Source organism: Megalops cyprinoides, chromosome 1, assembly GCF_013368585.1.
Source record: "Megalops cyprinoides isolate fMegCyp1 chromosome 1, fMegCyp1.pri, whole genome shotgun sequence".
Taxonomy (NCBI): domain Eukaryota; kingdom Metazoa; phylum Chordata; class Actinopteri; order Elopiformes; family Megalopidae; genus Megalops; species Megalops cyprinoides.
Window position 1 is genome coordinate 25490287 of NC_050583.1, and position 17982 is coordinate 25508268.

A 17982-nucleotide genomic window follows, 5' to 3' on the forward strand; every position below is an offset into this window, starting at 1 on the left:
TAGTTCTGCTGAACACAATGTCGGGTATTGCTGGGACTGGTGCCCGAGCTTCCTTTTATCAGCACAGTTTCACTTCTCGGATGCACTTCATAGCTGCCAAGCAGAGCTTTTGTCAGCAATCAACAGGAAACAACCCTTCTGCTGTGGCTGTGCACAGTGATTACTGACTACTTTAGGCCTCATTGGTGCCTCTGTCCTCCTAATAAACCAGGACACGCCTATGACAGTCATACTGTACGTTAAGGTGCCATGCCTTATGTCTTTGTTTGCCATGTTTATGCAGGTAGTTAGATGAGTAATTGCTCTTGCATGCACTACCTCATAAAATGAACCATTTTGAGTGACACCAGTGTCACAATGACAACGATGAATAAGCATGACTACTTCCACTTAATCACCTGCAACCCAGGCCAACTGACTCTCGCATGCAGGGACGGCCAACTGAGTGCCAACTAAATTCAGCCTGGAAGCATCGCGTCTCCTCACAGTTATGGCAGCCCTACTGAGGTAGGTCACTGGAAACATCCTGCTGACTAAGATATGCATTCACTTTGTTGTTTCCCAGAGTGGTTAAAGTTAAAGTTAAAAAGCCTGTGTGGTTTGAGTGTGCTCCAGGCCTGTCTTCTTCGAGGCAAGCCCATTTCTCGTTCAGTGGTCTGCTATGGAAAATAGCAGACTCACCCAATCAGAGACTCCTCTCCCAGCTGGCTTCCTCCATCCTGCATGGTCTGTGACAGCGCTGTGAGCGGGAGTTTTTTCTGTGAGGGGGAGAGAGAGAGAGTTCACAGAGAGTGAAGGGGCTGTCCGAGACAGCCCGGGAGGTGACCTGTCTCTTCAGACTGCATCTGTTCCACCTCAATCCCCCACCCCCCAACACCTGCTACGTCTAGGATTTGATGTTTATTTTACATGTAGTTTTGTGATGTATTTTGGACTCTGTGATCTAGTGACTGATATATGGTAGTATACTTGGTTTCCCTTGTCTGATCAGCTTGCACAGGTTAAGCTGTGATAGGGCCTGAATGGCGTTGAATGCTCACACTCACTGGTCTGGGAGTGCTGTTAGCCCGATCCGACACTGTCGCTCATTCAACTTGAATGGATACATTTGTGCTCTATTGTGCTGGAAGCTACTCAGGATAAGAGCATCTGCTAAATGCATGTAATGTAGTGCAATGTAATGTGACGTGGCCACAGCTGAAAGGCGCAGTGTGAGAGGCTGCCTACTTGTCTCTTCTCGGCATCGGTGCCGATGTGCCCCTGCAGACACGCAATCATCTTCTTGTGCGTGTTGTGGGAGACCACTCGCACCATCTCCATGCGCCGCTCGATCTGAACTCAGACACACAAGAACATCAACAATTTGCATTACTCACATTTTCTAAAGCAAAGCTTACCACTCATTGTCACTTGAGAATAAAAATCTAGAGCAGACTCATTATTAATAATTTAAGTTTCCACATCTTATTTTATTAGCAACCACCACACAGGGAATACAGAACACAAAAAAGAGACTTTGAAGTTTTTCATGGACTAGCCATTGTGTATATTTAGGATTTTTAAATCCTCCACCTGCAAACTAGCCCATTTGATTAAAAAAGTAGCTATTAAATAAAACAATGAAGCACATTAGCGATTATATAACAAGCCAAATCATTATAATTCCAACAGCTTGAAGGCAGGAGCGTATGACAGCAGGTGGCAACCTAAATTTCACCATCCCTCTCAAACCTAAATTAGATGACTGGGGACAGCATGTCAGTCATACAGCACATTAGCGCAGATGTCTAAATGCCACTGTTAAAACCCCCTCTTTCTTGCCCAGACTCTTTTTGTGCTTTGAAAGAGAAAATCACTTGGCTGTTGCATCACTTGTCATTTGACAGCGCTTTAGACTCATTCCTGTCTGTTGGTGGCTCCTTTGCCTCTGTGGTCTGCTTTTACTGGCAGATGTGAGGGGTTAAAGTTCAGGCTTGACTGAGAACAGCCTTCCCAGAGGAGCTAGGCAAAAGAATGCACTTTCTTTACAGCCTATGAATCACCAGTGGTAATTAACGCAGAGAACTGTAACATCGTTATGAGGTTTAGGCTGCTTGACATTTTCAGATCCAAAGCTGATCCAAGATGGAAAATTAGTTGTAGAGAAACAAAGAATATCTTATTTTAGATAGAGCAAATAACTATAATACATCCACAAGTAATTAAAAACAAAGACCACTTTCCCAAAGGAAAAAATGGTCTCTCAAATGGCTCCCATAACAAACGAGCTGTCTAAAATAATAGACTCTGTGCCTGAGATAATAGCATGCTGACTAGTCTAAGCATGATTATTATATGTTTAGCAAACAAACCTATTTAGTGCAAGTTCCAAAATGCAGCTTCTGTTATATACATTATCCATTCATACAGACGGATATTTAATGAGGCAGTTCAAGTTAGGTACTTTGCTCAGAGGTACTAGAACAGTGTCCTACCCATGACCTGTCCAACCCTGCAAGTTTCTAGCTTCAAGTCTACTTTTCTAAACCACTTTGCCACATTCAAAGTAATCTACAATTTCACATGATGACAACAGTCAGCGTACCAACAACAGCACAGAGAAACACAAGCTGATGTCAACAATCATACAAGCAGACAAATTCACACGTTCCAGGCAGAAGAGCTTTGACAGAACTCATTGACACAGAATCATTATGTTTTTATTTAGAAACATGGGTGTTCCTGTTTTGACTTGACCGTATTCCACTTGAGAAACAATTCACCGCGAAAACAAAGCGGAAAGTGTCTGAGCAAAAACAGAACGAGGGAAATAGGCAAGTGAAGCCAGACCTCAGAGCTGAAAAGAAATCTACGACATAAACACACAAATAAATAATCGTGCTCCACCAAAACAGCCGTGAGGGTCATGAATTCCACAGGCTGGAGGAGAAGATAACCAGCTCCCCCCAGCCCCCTCCGGGTCCACCCTAAGCACTCCTGAAACAGCCGGGTCAAACAGCGTTTGCGCCAGCGTCACGGCGTCTCCTGGCACCCAGCCTGGTGCCTGGCACTGGCGGGAAGGTGGGGGCGGGGACGCGACACGCAGGCCGCGTCTCTCCCTCTGACTTTCGGCCGAGGGGGCTTTCCTGTCAGCGTGACGGAGTTTGGCTTGCGCGGAGCGGCAGTTTATGAGGACATTTTCAACTTCCCTTTTCCATCACGGACAGAGTGGAGGGTGTAAACACAGGAGCAAACAGGCCCCCGTGTCCTGACCCTGGGAAACGGTCTGTGGAAAATGATTTGTGCCGGATGGGGCTGCAGAGGGCACGCCCACCCTGCAGCCGGCAGCAGCACCTCCCCAGGCCAGGGAAACCCACAGCCATATAACTGCACAGTAGATGTCAGAAGAAGGGGAAGCAAACATGTCCAGACACGCACAAGGCCGGCCTCACAGAGCAAATATCAATCCTTGGATCCGTTTCAACAGGGTGGAATCCCAAAAAGTGTGCGACGGTCACAAGGCCGAGCAACTATGGATTTAATTACAAAACATTACTGACCTCACACTATGCTCAGGAGGTTACTCGCTTACTACACTGCGGCACTCAAACGTTTAACAGCCACAAAAAAAATGCAGTTAAACACATTTCAAACCCGATGACACTGTTCAAAGGGGGGGGGGGGTTCCAAGGCCTTTTGGAATGAGAGCTGAGGCCAGCAGTTGAATGCTCTGAATATCTGCAGTGCCTACATGAGAGCGGTGCGACATGCCTGTGGGGACAGCTGTGAGCGGGACTGTGGGACAGTGCTGAGCTCTGCACTTTCCGACGGCCTCCCCGCACGGCGCACAATCGCCACTGTCAGGCCTTCCTCCGCAGCCCTCTCCGGCCTTGCAACAGAAACCACAGCTACAGATTTTAACTACGCTGACTCCGGACACGAGCGCACCATAAGGAACCAGGAGTTCAATCAAAATCGCTTCACGCTGCTTCAAGGCATGCTGAACAACAGCTATGCTTATGTGTCAAGACATCTGCTAATAAAATGCCAACAAACACAAACAAAGACTTAAGAGAGGGCTAAAGTCTTAAGCCTGACGGATCTCGCAATGTATGCAACATAATGCTTGCCTTCAAGTCAAAAGGACCCACGATTATTGTTTAGTAACCCACTCCTCTGTTACTATATAATCTATTTTTCTGTGCCCAAAATGCTACTTGCAAATGCAGCCTTGGTGCCTTAAATTTCTCTTACGATTAAAACAAGGATTTGCTCCAAGGAGGACCTTTGCGTAACAAAATATAAACAGTGAAACAGTCATTTTAAGATTAGATCCTTATCAAGTTAATTTTTTTTTTAGATTTTATGATTGGGTTGACCTCATTCCTCTACGGCAATTCAGTGTCCTATCTTTTTGTAGGGCCCAAAGGCATGTGTGCACAAATTCAATGATACCTTTACACTGGATTTCTGTATGCTGTAAAGTGAATTCCCCAACTAAGGTCATTCTCATAACACTTGCATTCATTAAATGCAGCATAGCTCAGTGCAGTTAAAAAAAGCTACAGGAGGACATGAATTTGTTACACAGTGCATGGCACAGCTGTCTGTACCCCCTGGCACAGATAGACTGAAGGTTTTTTTTTTTTCATACTGCGGCCAAATTTGGACAAAATGCAATCAAAGCACAACATGCCCCTACACTGCTCTATCGCTTTTCCAGTGCGCTTGTGATGAGATACTTGAATGCTCAATTAGTGCTTCCCCTCCAATGTCACGCTGCATCGAGTCTAAAAATGTCAGACCTGTAGGCAGATTTGTGTTTCGATTTCCGGAGATCATTTACTGCATTGGGAAGCTGCTGCCACCCATTGTGCCAAACTAGCATTCAGTGGTGTGTTCATTCCCACAATCTCAGTGTTCCTCATATAAGGCTCATTTATGAGCAATAGTAAATATGAAACTGATAAAGGCACGGCCCTGCATAATTATGCAAGTCATATAGGAAAGCCTTTTTCAGGTCTGATTTTGCAACAGATTCCATTTCATTTTGTTGTGAATCCACTGAGGCCTTTGTGCACCACAGAAAACACCTTCCATAAAATGGGATTAGAAATAAAAGAGGCCAATTTTTACAAAATCTCACATTCATACATTCTAAAACACTCAAAGATTCCTGAGCCAATGCAGTAATTAAACACACACTCCAACTGATAAAGAAAAAAAAATAATCATAGGTCGCTGAAATCTATGTGTGAAAACTAAAATAAAACAAATTGCTCAATTGCACAAACAGTTAATAACAATAATAAGGGCCATAGTCACCTGTAAAAGGTCATCACTAAGGACTTCTGTTTTCTCAGCTCTGTGAATGGAAAAAAAACAGAATTTAGATCAACTGCACAGATAATCACTTCATTATTAAACTAAAATTCCAAGAAAATGATACTTTCCAAGAAAACTGGTCTGCTTTCCAGTTGAACGGCATGCAATACTGTACACAAACTTTACAACAAAAGAGGGGGAGGAGCCAAACACTACACTGTTCTCTGCATAAGGTGGTGTTAATGGCAGGAGACAGATACAATTCATTTTTGAGGATACACTGAAATTGAATACAGGGAGAGGTTTGCTCTTGCTTCAGTTTTCATAACAATGACCGTTTCTTCTTTCCACTGCATCATCAATGCAGTGCAGGAAAAGGCTATCTATGTCGGTGTATTCATTCACACAGGCAAACATGTAAACAACCTCACTTAAAAAGGGGAGGGATAAGGGTGGTATTAAAAATATTAAATTATTACTATCCACATCTTCAATGATAACGATTATTTAGCATATACCGTATAGCATGTGGTGAAAATTAAAATGGAAGCATACTTTATCTTTTTTTATGTCACGCTTAAGCGGAAAATGGTACCTTTGGTGCTGACCGTAAGTGTTACATAATTGCGTTTCATAGCTATATCTATACACGCTATATTTAAGGAGATTGCTGCAGTGTCTCAGTGGTGTTCTCACAGTCATGTGAGGTGTGGCGAACAGGTTTCAGAAGTCATGCCAGAGATAACTCACAGAGACAAAGTGCAGCCAGAGTAGTTACGCTAATAAAACTTTACCTCCCCACCCTCTCAGCCAAGGCTGTCATATGAGGCACTGCTACATGTGCCATCTGCCATGAACCATTACAGAGCTCTTTCAGGAACACATTTTGAGAAAATACCACTGATACAAATTGAAATAAAGGTTGCAGCCAGTTTTATGCATACCCTAATTAGTGCATTTTTACCAGCTAATGGTAAAATGTAGGTACTGTCATTACAGTAGGGGAGCAGCTCAGAGACAGGGACACTACAATTTCTAGAGCTGTTTAGATGCAGCAAAATAATCAAATAACTGTCGATGCAATAAATAATCAGAATACCGACAGCAGCAGATGCAAACATAGTTGTGTGGGAGGTCCCGGGATTCATCAGAGACTACTGTCTTTTTTCAGCCTGGCTGGGCAAGCAGCTGTCTGAAAAATGTGCCGTTTAAATCCACTTTCCCAGACCCAGACTATTTCTACACCCACTGATCAGCCGAACAGTCCCGCCATTTCTATGGTGCTATTGGGATATTAATAGTGAGCTAATGGGACACTAAGGGTCAGACAGACTGCATTCTAGTAAACAGAGAAAGAAGTGTAACATGACACGACACGCTAACTCTCACGGTGTATTTTCTCTCACACACACAGGCAGAACTTTCAATGAAGCTCCACTAGGAACAGAACGACCATCTAGCACTGCTGGCCTCCGGAGCTCATGCCTGTGCCATGACTCATAATATAAAGCTCTGTGACATGCAGCCATAGCTGCCTTATCGCAGCTGCGAGTGCTCCACACAATACTGCTATCAAAGTACAACCTAGTTAATGTTGTCAGTAGTAGGCCTATCTGTCCTTTATTTGGTCGAAGACCAAAGACGTCCTGGAAGGTAAGAGAGAATATAGTATGAGGCAGAGACGCTTAAATCCAACATTCAACCAAGGTTTATGCTAAATCAAAACTTTCCAATTGCTACATGCAAATTGATTCTGATGTTGTTCCTTCTTCACAGTTCCTTCTTCGAAGGCTGAATTGTCTCTAACCTTCATCTCCTAGACATGAGCAAGCAATCCTGTTGAGTAGTTTTTTTAACTAGCCAAATTCATGTAATAGGCCTACACGGGGACATCAACAGCCCAAACAGAGCATGGGTGAAAGAACATTCACACTACAAACAATGCATTTCTACTTTGTTTTGCCTCAAATGATGAATGAAATGGAAAGAGAAAAGCCAAAGACATCAATCATACAGCAGACAGGCACTCCCATGTAGGGTATGACCCCAAGAGCTGCTCTCATAACATGTCTTTAGCGTCATCTTTTTTTAAAAAAGGAGAACTGTCAACTACCGGTAACAACATTCTATGTTTAGCAATATCACTGTATACTCTCAATATACAATTTACTACTGATTTAATCAGACATGGGCCTGCTTATTATTAAGAAGCCGACTTATTCAACACATATTTGCAACAATGTTACAGTGCTATTATTAGTGTTTTGCACAAATAATGCAGCGGCCAGATAATAATGAAATCATGCAGTCTCCATTTGTATAACTTACCAGAAAGACAACAAAAAGAATAGCTGACACTTAGCACTTGCAGAAACAAAGAACATTTCCAGTTCCGACTGATGTAATCAATTTTATATGAGGCGGGTTTTGATACAGGAGAAGCTATATCAACAGCATTTCTGGTCCAGCCAGCCAGACATTATAAAAATCAGACATTCTGTTTGAGAACATCCTTGAGCATGCCAAGTACACAGCACTGCCACTACACTGGGAGAATGCAGGCCTGTTCAGTGGAGCCGGAGCACAACTCAGCCCACATTTCCTTAGGTTGCTGAACAATGGGCCAGTTGACATTCAGAAAAAATAACTGCAAAGGAAGCAAATACGACATCTTTACGCGAGTTATAAGTGTTTAACAAATACAGGTCAAATCTACAGAATATCTCAGTGCGATGGAAGTATGACTGAACTCAAATTTAATAAAGTCCTGTTTCTGTGTATCAAAGCATTCCTCACTGAAGTTATAGAGGCCGCACGTAAAAAAAGAACAAGCTTTGATTCAGTTTCTTCCACCACTACTCTGCAGAACATAGGCGCTCCATGTTACTTACTTTAAAAGCATAAAATCACTGCTGCCCCTGTCATTTCCTAGGCCTGGGTTCCCACCCGGTTTGAGCTCCCACTTTTTAGAAGACAATGATGGTTCATGTTACGATTCAACTTTTCCCCACATTATTATTTTGCCAAAGCCACAACTGGTTATGGAACTCATCTGCAACATAACCACGCAGGAAATCTAAGGACTCAACAGCTGCTCATGTCTGTACTACATAGCACAGAGACAGAGGAACAAGCACCAGTGCAGAGAGTATAGTAGTGAAGGGCAAGGAGATACAAATTACCCATATTGCTGATAAATTCAGGTTCACACGGCCTAATTCTTCAAGTAGCTAAAACAAGATGATGACCATAACTGCTACTATTAGTAATATCCGACAGTTAAAACACGCTTGATGTTTTAAGTATAGAATGCAATGGTACAGGTTCTTCAGTAACAGGTTTAACAGCTTGCCATCAACACCTAAATGGCTGGCCATGTGTTTATTTATGTCTTAACCTGATTATTACTATAAACAAGGAGCTCTCATTTTAGGAATAATGTCCTCTCTCGTGCTGAGAGCTTGTCCCTTGCTGCTGTGTTCCCTTCCTGTCTTTTTTTCTCCCATCCAACACATTGCTCCTCTCCAGGACTACCAACTGCTTTCCTTAATAAAAATATACCCGTCCCTTTCAGATCCTTTCTTCTTTGAATTTTGTTCTTAGGATCAGCATGTACAACACGTCACTCTTCCACAAATAACAGACTTCAGCTTGACCACTCGTTCAAATAGTCCCCGAGGTCACCCGTGTGCTACAAAATGCACTTCCTGTTCTCTGCATACCACAGTGTTTGTTATGGTAACATTAGGGAAGAGTGGTACTGGAGGGGAGGGGGTGATGCTGGTGACTGGCAGACATTCATCATCAGTGTGGTGTGGGAGTATAGTAGAGTACCAGTACCAGTACAGCTGGGCGGAGGAGGGTGGAACTCCCTTGCAGAATCGTCAGAGCAGGCTAACACTGTGGCCTCTTTGCCCTGGTGTCTTAGGGGAGCCTGTGCTTATGTGGAGCAAGAAACCCTTACCCACCGCGCACCACTGTTCTACACTGTCATTACAACACACTCCACAGGGTTAATGGTTAAGGAGGTGCGGGTGGCGTGAACTACATCTAGGCTTTATTCCCAGAATCTCAGATATACAGAAACACTGATACAGATCACTGATATAATTCAGTGAATGGCAGGGGTGTGCATTTCCATTAAGCTGACACCAGAATACTCTGTGGCCCCCAGAATACAATATTCCCATAATCAATCCCCCTTTTTCCCCTCAAGCACTACGTGAAACTCTAGACCTGAATAAATAATGATTCTCTTGTAAAGGCAGCTGTATTCGCTCGCATTTTCAGGCTGGCAAGATGAGTGTTATTTTAAGCTGGGGTCTTACGTTAATCATTGTCATCTTTTTTTGGTTAATGGCCTAGCATTTTAATGCTGATCCGAGGACTTAAACATGACTGAGTACTCAAATCATTAAACCTCACTCTCCCTACAGCTGAGGTCCACAAAGTACAAGGACTCTCACAAGCTAGTTTCATGTACCCAGCATGGAAGCCAGTGCTGTACCGGCCCCTATGGCTTGTGCCAGCAGCTCCGTGGTGCAGGCACAGCCTCATATCCAAGTACAGATGGTGAGTGCGTCCCACATCAAAGGCCTTTTGCTCCGATCTACTGTCCCTCCCTCACTCTGTAAAGCGTGCACTTGTCTGCATCAGTAAAACATCACATCAAGGACACGCTGAAAACAGGGGCGGGGTGAATGAGGGCGCAATTTATTGCGAATTGGGACGCAGCCCTCGTCTCTGTGCCTCGTGCCTTATTCCGCTGTGGGGGCGTGCAGGCTGGAGGCCGGGTGCGTGCACGCACTCAGAGCACAGGGGGATTGGCCGAGCCCCGGGGATTCACATGGGGACAGCTCAGCACTGAGGTTACCGCACTGCAACGGCTACCACCGCCAGGAGAGCGAAACAAAAACTCACACCTCTCCTACAAGGGCCGCTACATGTAACACACACACATAAACACAAAAAAAAAAAACGAAAGCTGCTCAAAGCATTCATTGATTTAGGGATTACTATTGCCACTACAGCCTGACCAAACATATTTAAAATGCAGCAATGCTGAAACCATTTCTGTTTTTTTTTCTTCTTCTTCAAAATCCTCCTCTAGCTATACCACCTCAACCATCACCCTGCCCCCCTCCTCCCAACCCCAGCACCTCTCCATTACTCATCCTGCCTGCCAAGTTACCCTCAAAACTCAGTCCCTCTCCTTCCAAAAACTCCATTTTGTGCACTGTAGTAACCTCGTGACAGTGGCCGACAGCTGCTTCCAATTAAAAGCGAGAAGGAGGGGGAGAAAAAAAAAACCATGGTTACAACCAAACGCAGATAGAATTGCGGGGAATATCTGGAGGAAAGACTTAACCGAGCTGGTGAGGTCACATGTAGTGTGAACAGCTCTGCTTTCAGGTCTCGGCGGCAGAGTCTGCCATGTGTGGGTGGCTCTTCGTTCAGTGAAACACTTCCACTCCGCGTCTGCACACATTCACTCAAAACAAACAAACACAACTGTCATTTCAGAAATGAGGCAATGTAATATTGTGTTTGTCAAATATGCATAAAGGCATCAGACCTTCGCTTGATACACCATCTAAAAAAAGCTTGCAGCTAAGTTCAAGGAGGCATTACACAGAGTTCTCAGTTTTCAAGGCTGTCGCATCTGCACAAAACACCTCAGGAGTCTTTTCCCCTCTGTCTGGTGGAAATGGAGAGGGGGAGCAACATGACTGGTCCAAAGAAACCACAGCACACTAATCTAATTTCATAGCACTGGGAGGACAATCCTGTCAACTTTTAGTACTTTGTGTAAGTTTACAAAAAATAACAATACATCATAGTAGCTAAGCTACTATGAACAAAGGCAAAAGGCATACACCCAACAGCTTTGCATTACTTTACCAGCTCAATCTGCTCCACACTATGACTACAACAGACTGCAAGACTGCCATTCTGTGCCTACAAGTGCCTTCCCACGGCAGCAAGCAATCTGTGTGTTATGCAGCTGAGGTATTGTGTCACCCTGCAGCCTGCTCTACAGCACAATGTGAGACAACACAGCTAAGCTGGAACGTGCTGACACAGCTGGACCCTCCCACAGCTGTAGGGCTTTATCTCCTAATACTGCAAACAACACTAATAACATCCTGCCTCCTGGACACTCTAACACGGATCCCCGCTTTGAATACGCACTACAGAACAGAACTGAATGCACTGTATAAATATAAAACATTTTAACACAAAGAACTAAAACTTTTACATTTTCATTATTCTCTCAATGAAGAGGATTTAAATACAAGAATTCTGCACATGTTGCACATACTCTATCCTGTATGCTCTGTATGTTTATGTACATATGTATGTAATGCCTGTGTCTACTGAAAGTCCACCAATGAGAGCACACATCTATTGAGGAGAGGAAAGAAATGCCCAAATTGAATCACTTACATATGGAAACAATAAAACAAGAGCTGGCCGAGACAGAGTTTGATTCTGTTACTGCTGTGTGAGAGGAAAAAATGATTGCATTGACAGCATCCATTCATGCTGCTTAACAGACGTTTTTACATTATTTTCATTACGACGAACACCATTCCCATTTTCATATGCCCAGAAATCAGGTTCTTAAGAAACATCCAAGACATCAAGGAGAAGTCTGACATGAGAGCCACTGTGCGTCGATAGAACTGTTTGGCAGCGCCATGCAATCCCTTTGAAGTCTACACTGCAACGCACTGGAGCAGATTTCGAAGTTTTCTGTCTGACGTTTGTGACGTTTGTTTACATGCACACGTGACCGCATGGAAGACACATCTGCTGCTTCAGCGCGGATAAACAGTTCCCTGGCACCAGCTTTAATGTTTGTTACACAGAAAACAGTTAGTTTGTAAAGGGTGGAAGTGGGTGGAGCTTGCCCTGTTATTGTGAACTCATGACAGAGCAGACCTGGCCGGCGGGCTCTGGCACTAATCCCATGATGCCGTGCGGGTTGATGCACCAGCAGTGCATAGAGCAAAACAGGACTTCAGAAAAGCCATTTTCTTCTGGAGTCGCTCCTCTTCAAACCTGTCATTCACTCCTGCTGCTCATTTGGAGCTACATTTGCTTTTACAGAGCAAAAAGATGAACGATTTATAGAGAGGGGTTGCTCTGTAACCGGGTAATGAAGGACTGACACTCATCCCCACTAATTTAAGAACTGCAAACTATGTGCACTCCCAACAGCTCAGCACAAAGTTAATGACTGGAGCAGTCTATGTTTCCTCCATTTCACCACAAATGCAAAATTCATGCTGTACATGTTTTAAACACTGCCTGCATTCTCTATATACTAACTGTGTATTATACAGTAGATTGTAATATGCAGTATGTAAGTCAAAGAAAAGATGTCAAATGGCATATGTAAAGGAAAAAGCCACAGACAGAATTTGTCAACTTATTGTTATGTGCTGGAAAAGTTAAAAAAAAAAAATCTTTGTGGTCAAAATGGCAGTCTATTTTTATCTATAATGCTTATTTGTTTGTACACACGCAACCGCCTATCAAAATACACAAGAAAACAATACTGTTTCATTCACGAACAATGCTGATTATTTGAAACAAATGTGCATTTTCTGGAACAAAAGGGCCACGTACTTTCAGCAGACCTACTAGAACAAATGGAGTTGACAAGCTTTTGATTAAAAACAATGGATGACAAATGCGCACTTACACTAGAGGTGGCACGGATTACCGAACTGTCACAGCCCTCAAAAACGGGACCACAGTGGCCATGGAAAACCTGTTTCCGAGAGGAGGTATATGTGAAAGAGCACTCTCAAGACGCTTAATTAAATAGTAGAGCTGGTGCCGACTTCGCGAAGCATCAAGTTAAAAAAAGAGCCGTGTGCCGTTTGCAACTACAATGTTTCAGTTTGCTGCAAAATAAAGGAAGGACTCTTTCAGACCTTTCGGCAATCAAGACTTACACACTAATGCATTACTGAGTAATGGTCAGTGCTTAAGTTTGGAAACACTCTGTGAGGGGAAAAAAGGGGGCTTTTTTTCCAGAAATCCCATTTCCACATCTGTGAAGCGACTTGTCTCACACAGAGTGAACACTGCAGATTTCATAGCATTGGGGGATATTCTCCCTCCCTGCAGATGTGCCACAGGCTTCTAAGGAGGGGAGGTCCTCTCTCGTGTGGGGTGGACTTTGTTTATCAAAAAGCTTCAGAAAGATAAACATTCACAAGCAAAGACAAACGTACACTTTTAGCATCCAAGGTAGCTGTCTGCATTTCACTGCACTTATTTATCTGTCTGGCTCCTGGTTAGCTGTTTTTTTAAAGCTACTTTTAGATATCTTCTGTCAGCACTCTGTTGTCCTAGAAGTATTCTGTGATACAAAAAACAATGTGAAATTAAAAATATTGTATTTAACAAGATGGTATCTGTAATCATCAATATATTGAATAGTGCAGAGTACTGCAGCTACAAACACTACCCTACAGTTGTGGTTAACTGGAAAAAAAGCATCTTGCTGCAGAGCAATATTAAAGCACTATTTGATAGACCTCGTGTGTCTGCGGGCTTCCTGTACAGTTAGGCAATGAACCACCTGATCCAGCTAATCATTGTCTAGATTGAACTAATTTCACTTCTTCCCTGGTTCTTAGGCTTTGTTCAGACTGCAGGCTTTAATTCTCAATTCCGAATTGCTGCTCACATCCGATTTTTGCTTCCTGACTCTTCGTACTCATTTTTCAAAGTGGCCCATATCTAATATCAGGGTGAATTTCCTGCACGCGCATATAAACAACAAAAGACGTCACATCCATCTAGTCACACAGAATTATATCAACAAGAGGTAACCTGTCGCATGCAGGGCGACATAAAAATCACTCACACGTTAAACATGCTCAATTCCAACCTTAGCACCCACACACAGGTGGCATAAAAGCAAGATATCCAACTTATTTCCCCATATATGTGGCTCAAATTGTAACTGAAATGAAGCAACATGTTTTTTTTTCTGTTCTAAACACATCTGAACTGGGTCACATGAGGGGAAAAATTGGAATTGGGCCACTTTTTAGCTACAGTATTTCAAAGCAGGCCAGAAAACCTGCTTGATGGCTTCACTCTACCACCAGTGTAACCCAAGTGTCTGCACGGGTATATTTCAAAAAGGTCATGCTCTCAGTAGTTCTGTGATGATTTTTCAATGCTAAGTAGGATCACGTTCCACGGTGGCTGTAACCTCTGCTTTTTACATTAACTATATCCGCACTGTAAAATGTGGACTACACCTTCTGTGGACTGAAGCAGGATGGAAGAACACAAACAGATGGCATTCTCAGGGTTATAGTGTTCATTCAAAATTTCACTCACAAACTTAGTGGGTGTCTCACAAAAAAAAAAAAAAAAAACACCAAAAGTTACTAGCACACATAAAACAGCAAACTTGTAAACCTTTCATATTCTTTCTAAAATACATTCTTTCAAAAAAATAATTTAACTTTATCTTAGTGGCAATAAGATATTTCACAGACATGCCTAAGAAAAGCCATGCAGCTTTACTAATATTGGGTTTTACTATTCACCCGTTGTACTAGTGTATGACTAAATTTTGGCAGTTACATTATGAGATAATGCAGACGTAATGCAAAGATAAACCAAAGACACACAGAGCATGCAAAGATGCTAACAAAACTGATAACCATAACCACACGATCCTCATCACGATTTTTCAAATGAAGCTAAAGGTAAATTTTTAAAGAGTGGTTTGTGTAGCATGTCTTTTAGGTTTGTTGTTGTCCACATTTCTGCACACCACATCATCGGCGAAAACTCCCGTTTCTGTCTTCTGTATATCATTAAAGCAGCAGAGAAAAAGTTAGACAGTTTAAATAATGGCCGTGTTGCTGTGCACTTTACTACAATATACAGCCTAAACTTAACAGTTTTCAGCAATACATTCTACAGATGATTTGATTTAAAAGGAATGATGTACAAGAGTCCCCATGAGTAGCCCAAACACTTGAGGTCATGGTACAAATGCATGTCCTATGCACAATACACTTCAATGGCACAAATAAAAGAAATTCATCACACCTCTTCTGAACACAGCATCTTTGTGAAGATCGCCAACTCACACATTGTTGAGAGACAGTGTGCTGGACTTCACAGGCTTTTAAAAAATGCCCCCAGCCAATCTGTGGATTCAGATGCCCTACAGTCACAGTAGACTAATTAACCATGCTGTGCTCAGCTGGCTCACTTTATAGAAATGCTATACAATATTTCCTACTAAATACAATATTTGACTATTTCTTTATCATGCATATTTAGGCTATGTGTAGTGAAGAACCTACACTTAAATAGCACTTTAGAATCATGAGCTCTATTGGACAGATGGAACATCCATTCAAAGATGATTTACAATTTTTAAAGGAAACCACGGAAAAGGAGTCTTCTGCTGCATGCACTTCCAGCTTTCACAGATGTAAGTAACATTAATATCCCTAAGGACACATGTCAGTGGATCGCTAAGTATTCTATACCGTAAAACAAACCAAAGCAACAATATGCTTTCTCTTTGTGAGAGAAGAGAGATGAATTCATCCAGTTGAGTGGGATACTGGAACTGTGTCTGTTCATACTGTGTACAGAAAATGGAGGGACACATGAGACCAAACTGAGATATTCTGATAAAATCAAATGCTAAGGCACCATTTTACAACAAAGTTTTGCTAAATAGCTGCAGGAAGTATCCTAGTTTTCTGGGATTTTCGGATTCAAATTAATACAGAATTAGCATCAAAGCCCTGTTTATGGGTGCAATTCTCCTGAGCCACCTAAGGGTCCATTTAATTTCAAAACAACAACTTCAAAAACAAATACCTGAATCATTCTCTAGGTCTTCGCCCTCTACGCAGCCCCAGAAATTCTGTGCAGAGCACAAAAACAGGCTATTCTCTTAACCGTGAACACTCGTGAAAAACGAGCTTATGGGCCACGGCACGTTTCGCAAAATCAAGCATGCACCTGGAGCTGAGCACTGGCAGATTTGTATGTGCTTTAGGCTTTTTCCCCCCTCCATATACTTCAGTCATGCATTACACATGTCACCTTACATACATTTAGCAGAAGCTCTTATCCAGTGACTTTCAATGCAAGAAAAGAAAAGTATATCCACCCAAGTTATATGAGTAGTACCAGACCCAGTTAACAACACTCTAAGCTAGTGCATACACAACACCATTCAAGCATCAACTCAGGTTAATTATGCTAAGATCAAACTAACACAATCTGGAAATTGTGGGAAGTTGTCAAATAGATATAATACTATACCATAGCATACCATACCATATACCATACGGGTGTTTATCTTGCAAGACAAACAGCCTTGCTGATGAGGGTGGTTTCACATTTGCCATGGGCCAAGCACATTTGTCAGATCTGTCCTTGCTCTTTTTCCTTTCATTTTAGAAAACTGTGGAACTGTGACCCTGGGAACTATGACTCACTTGGTCTCCGTTTCAGATAAACAAGGTTATGACAGGAAGACAGTGTTCCCTTCTAATGACAATGGGGTCAATCTCATTGGTTCTCCTACATGCACACTAAATTGCATGACATTTTTCATTTTTGTCCTCATTTGACATTTCAAACCACTTTTCTTACCATCTACTATATTTGAAATTTTAAGCAATACATTCAAACTTGAAAAGGTATTTACACAGCATTCAATGAAGTCTCACCACCTGGGTACAAAATTTGCAGGGCTTTCTAGAGGCAGAGCCCCCATCTCTCAAAACTGCCAAATTGCTTCTTTTCAGCATGGTCATCATCCATTTGCAAAACAAGCGTGTAACAAGGCAAATGCATCCATGCTGAGGAGGTCAAGGATCTAATACAGACTGAGTGAGTCTTTCCATTAATTCATGTTTCCTGCACAATATAAATAAATGCTAATCAATACATCCAACCACCCCCTCCAAGTCATTAGTTAAAGCTAGTGAAACATATTCACTGCATGCATCGCCTCTACGAACTCAACACTAAGTTTTTTGTAACGTGCCTTCCCGAGAGAAACTTAATGTTAGCTACTATAGCTAGCTGGCTGGATAACTACCAAGATAACCAGTTAGCTAAGGTGGTAGAGTGTTAGCTAGGTAGCAACAAACACATTATGCTTCTGGCATGTCGGTTGTATTACTGATGGCGGTTACATTTGCCATCTATGAAGTTATTGTTTCAGACACACATTTCTAGCAATTTTAGATGTTTTATTACAACTGTGGAGTTGAAGCTGACATCAGCACTAATATACTGCAGCGCAACACAGACAGTTGAGGCGAATCAGTCAAGTGGGATCGGACAGTGGCACTGTTTGTTTTCAGACGAACAAGTGTGGAAAATGGAACTTCACAGCTGTACATCAGTGGAAACTGCATTAGGTGCCTCAGTGTCTAGTGTCTGCAAGCCCAGACTCTCACTGCATGTGAATCCAAGTCAGTTCAACTTTTCTGGCTGAAAGTCATGTTCAGCAATATAAAATTATTTACTTGCTAGCTAGCTATAATACACAGCTAAGTGGCTGGTTGGCTATTTTTTCAACTGCCCAGGGAACTAATAATTAGGTAGTCAGCTGGTTAGGCTATACTTGTAACTTTCAACTTTCAAGTCAATTCA

General features: G+C 42.5%; 1 protein-coding gene across 6 annotated transcripts in view; it reads right to left on the reverse strand.

Moving 5' to 3' along the window:
- arhgap17a (Rho GTPase activating protein 17a) overlaps positions 1 to 17982 on the reverse strand; it is a 48525-nt gene that overhangs the window by 19765 nt on the left and 10778 nt on the right. For all 6 annotated transcript variants that reach the window (XR_005004828.1, XR_005004827.1, XM_036524188.1 and 3 more), the window contains exons 2-4: positions 5305 to 5344; positions 1228 to 1332; positions 682 to 758 (exon numbers count right to left, since the gene is read on the reverse strand). Coding sequence is in view for 4 of the 6 variants with exons in the window: in XM_036524188.1 (XP_036380081.1) it covers positions 682 to 758; positions 1228 to 1332; positions 5305 to 5344 (222 nt within the window). In the remaining 2 variants the exon portion in view is untranslated. The remainder of the gene's footprint in view (positions 1 to 681; positions 759 to 1227; positions 1333 to 5304; positions 5345 to 17982) is intronic.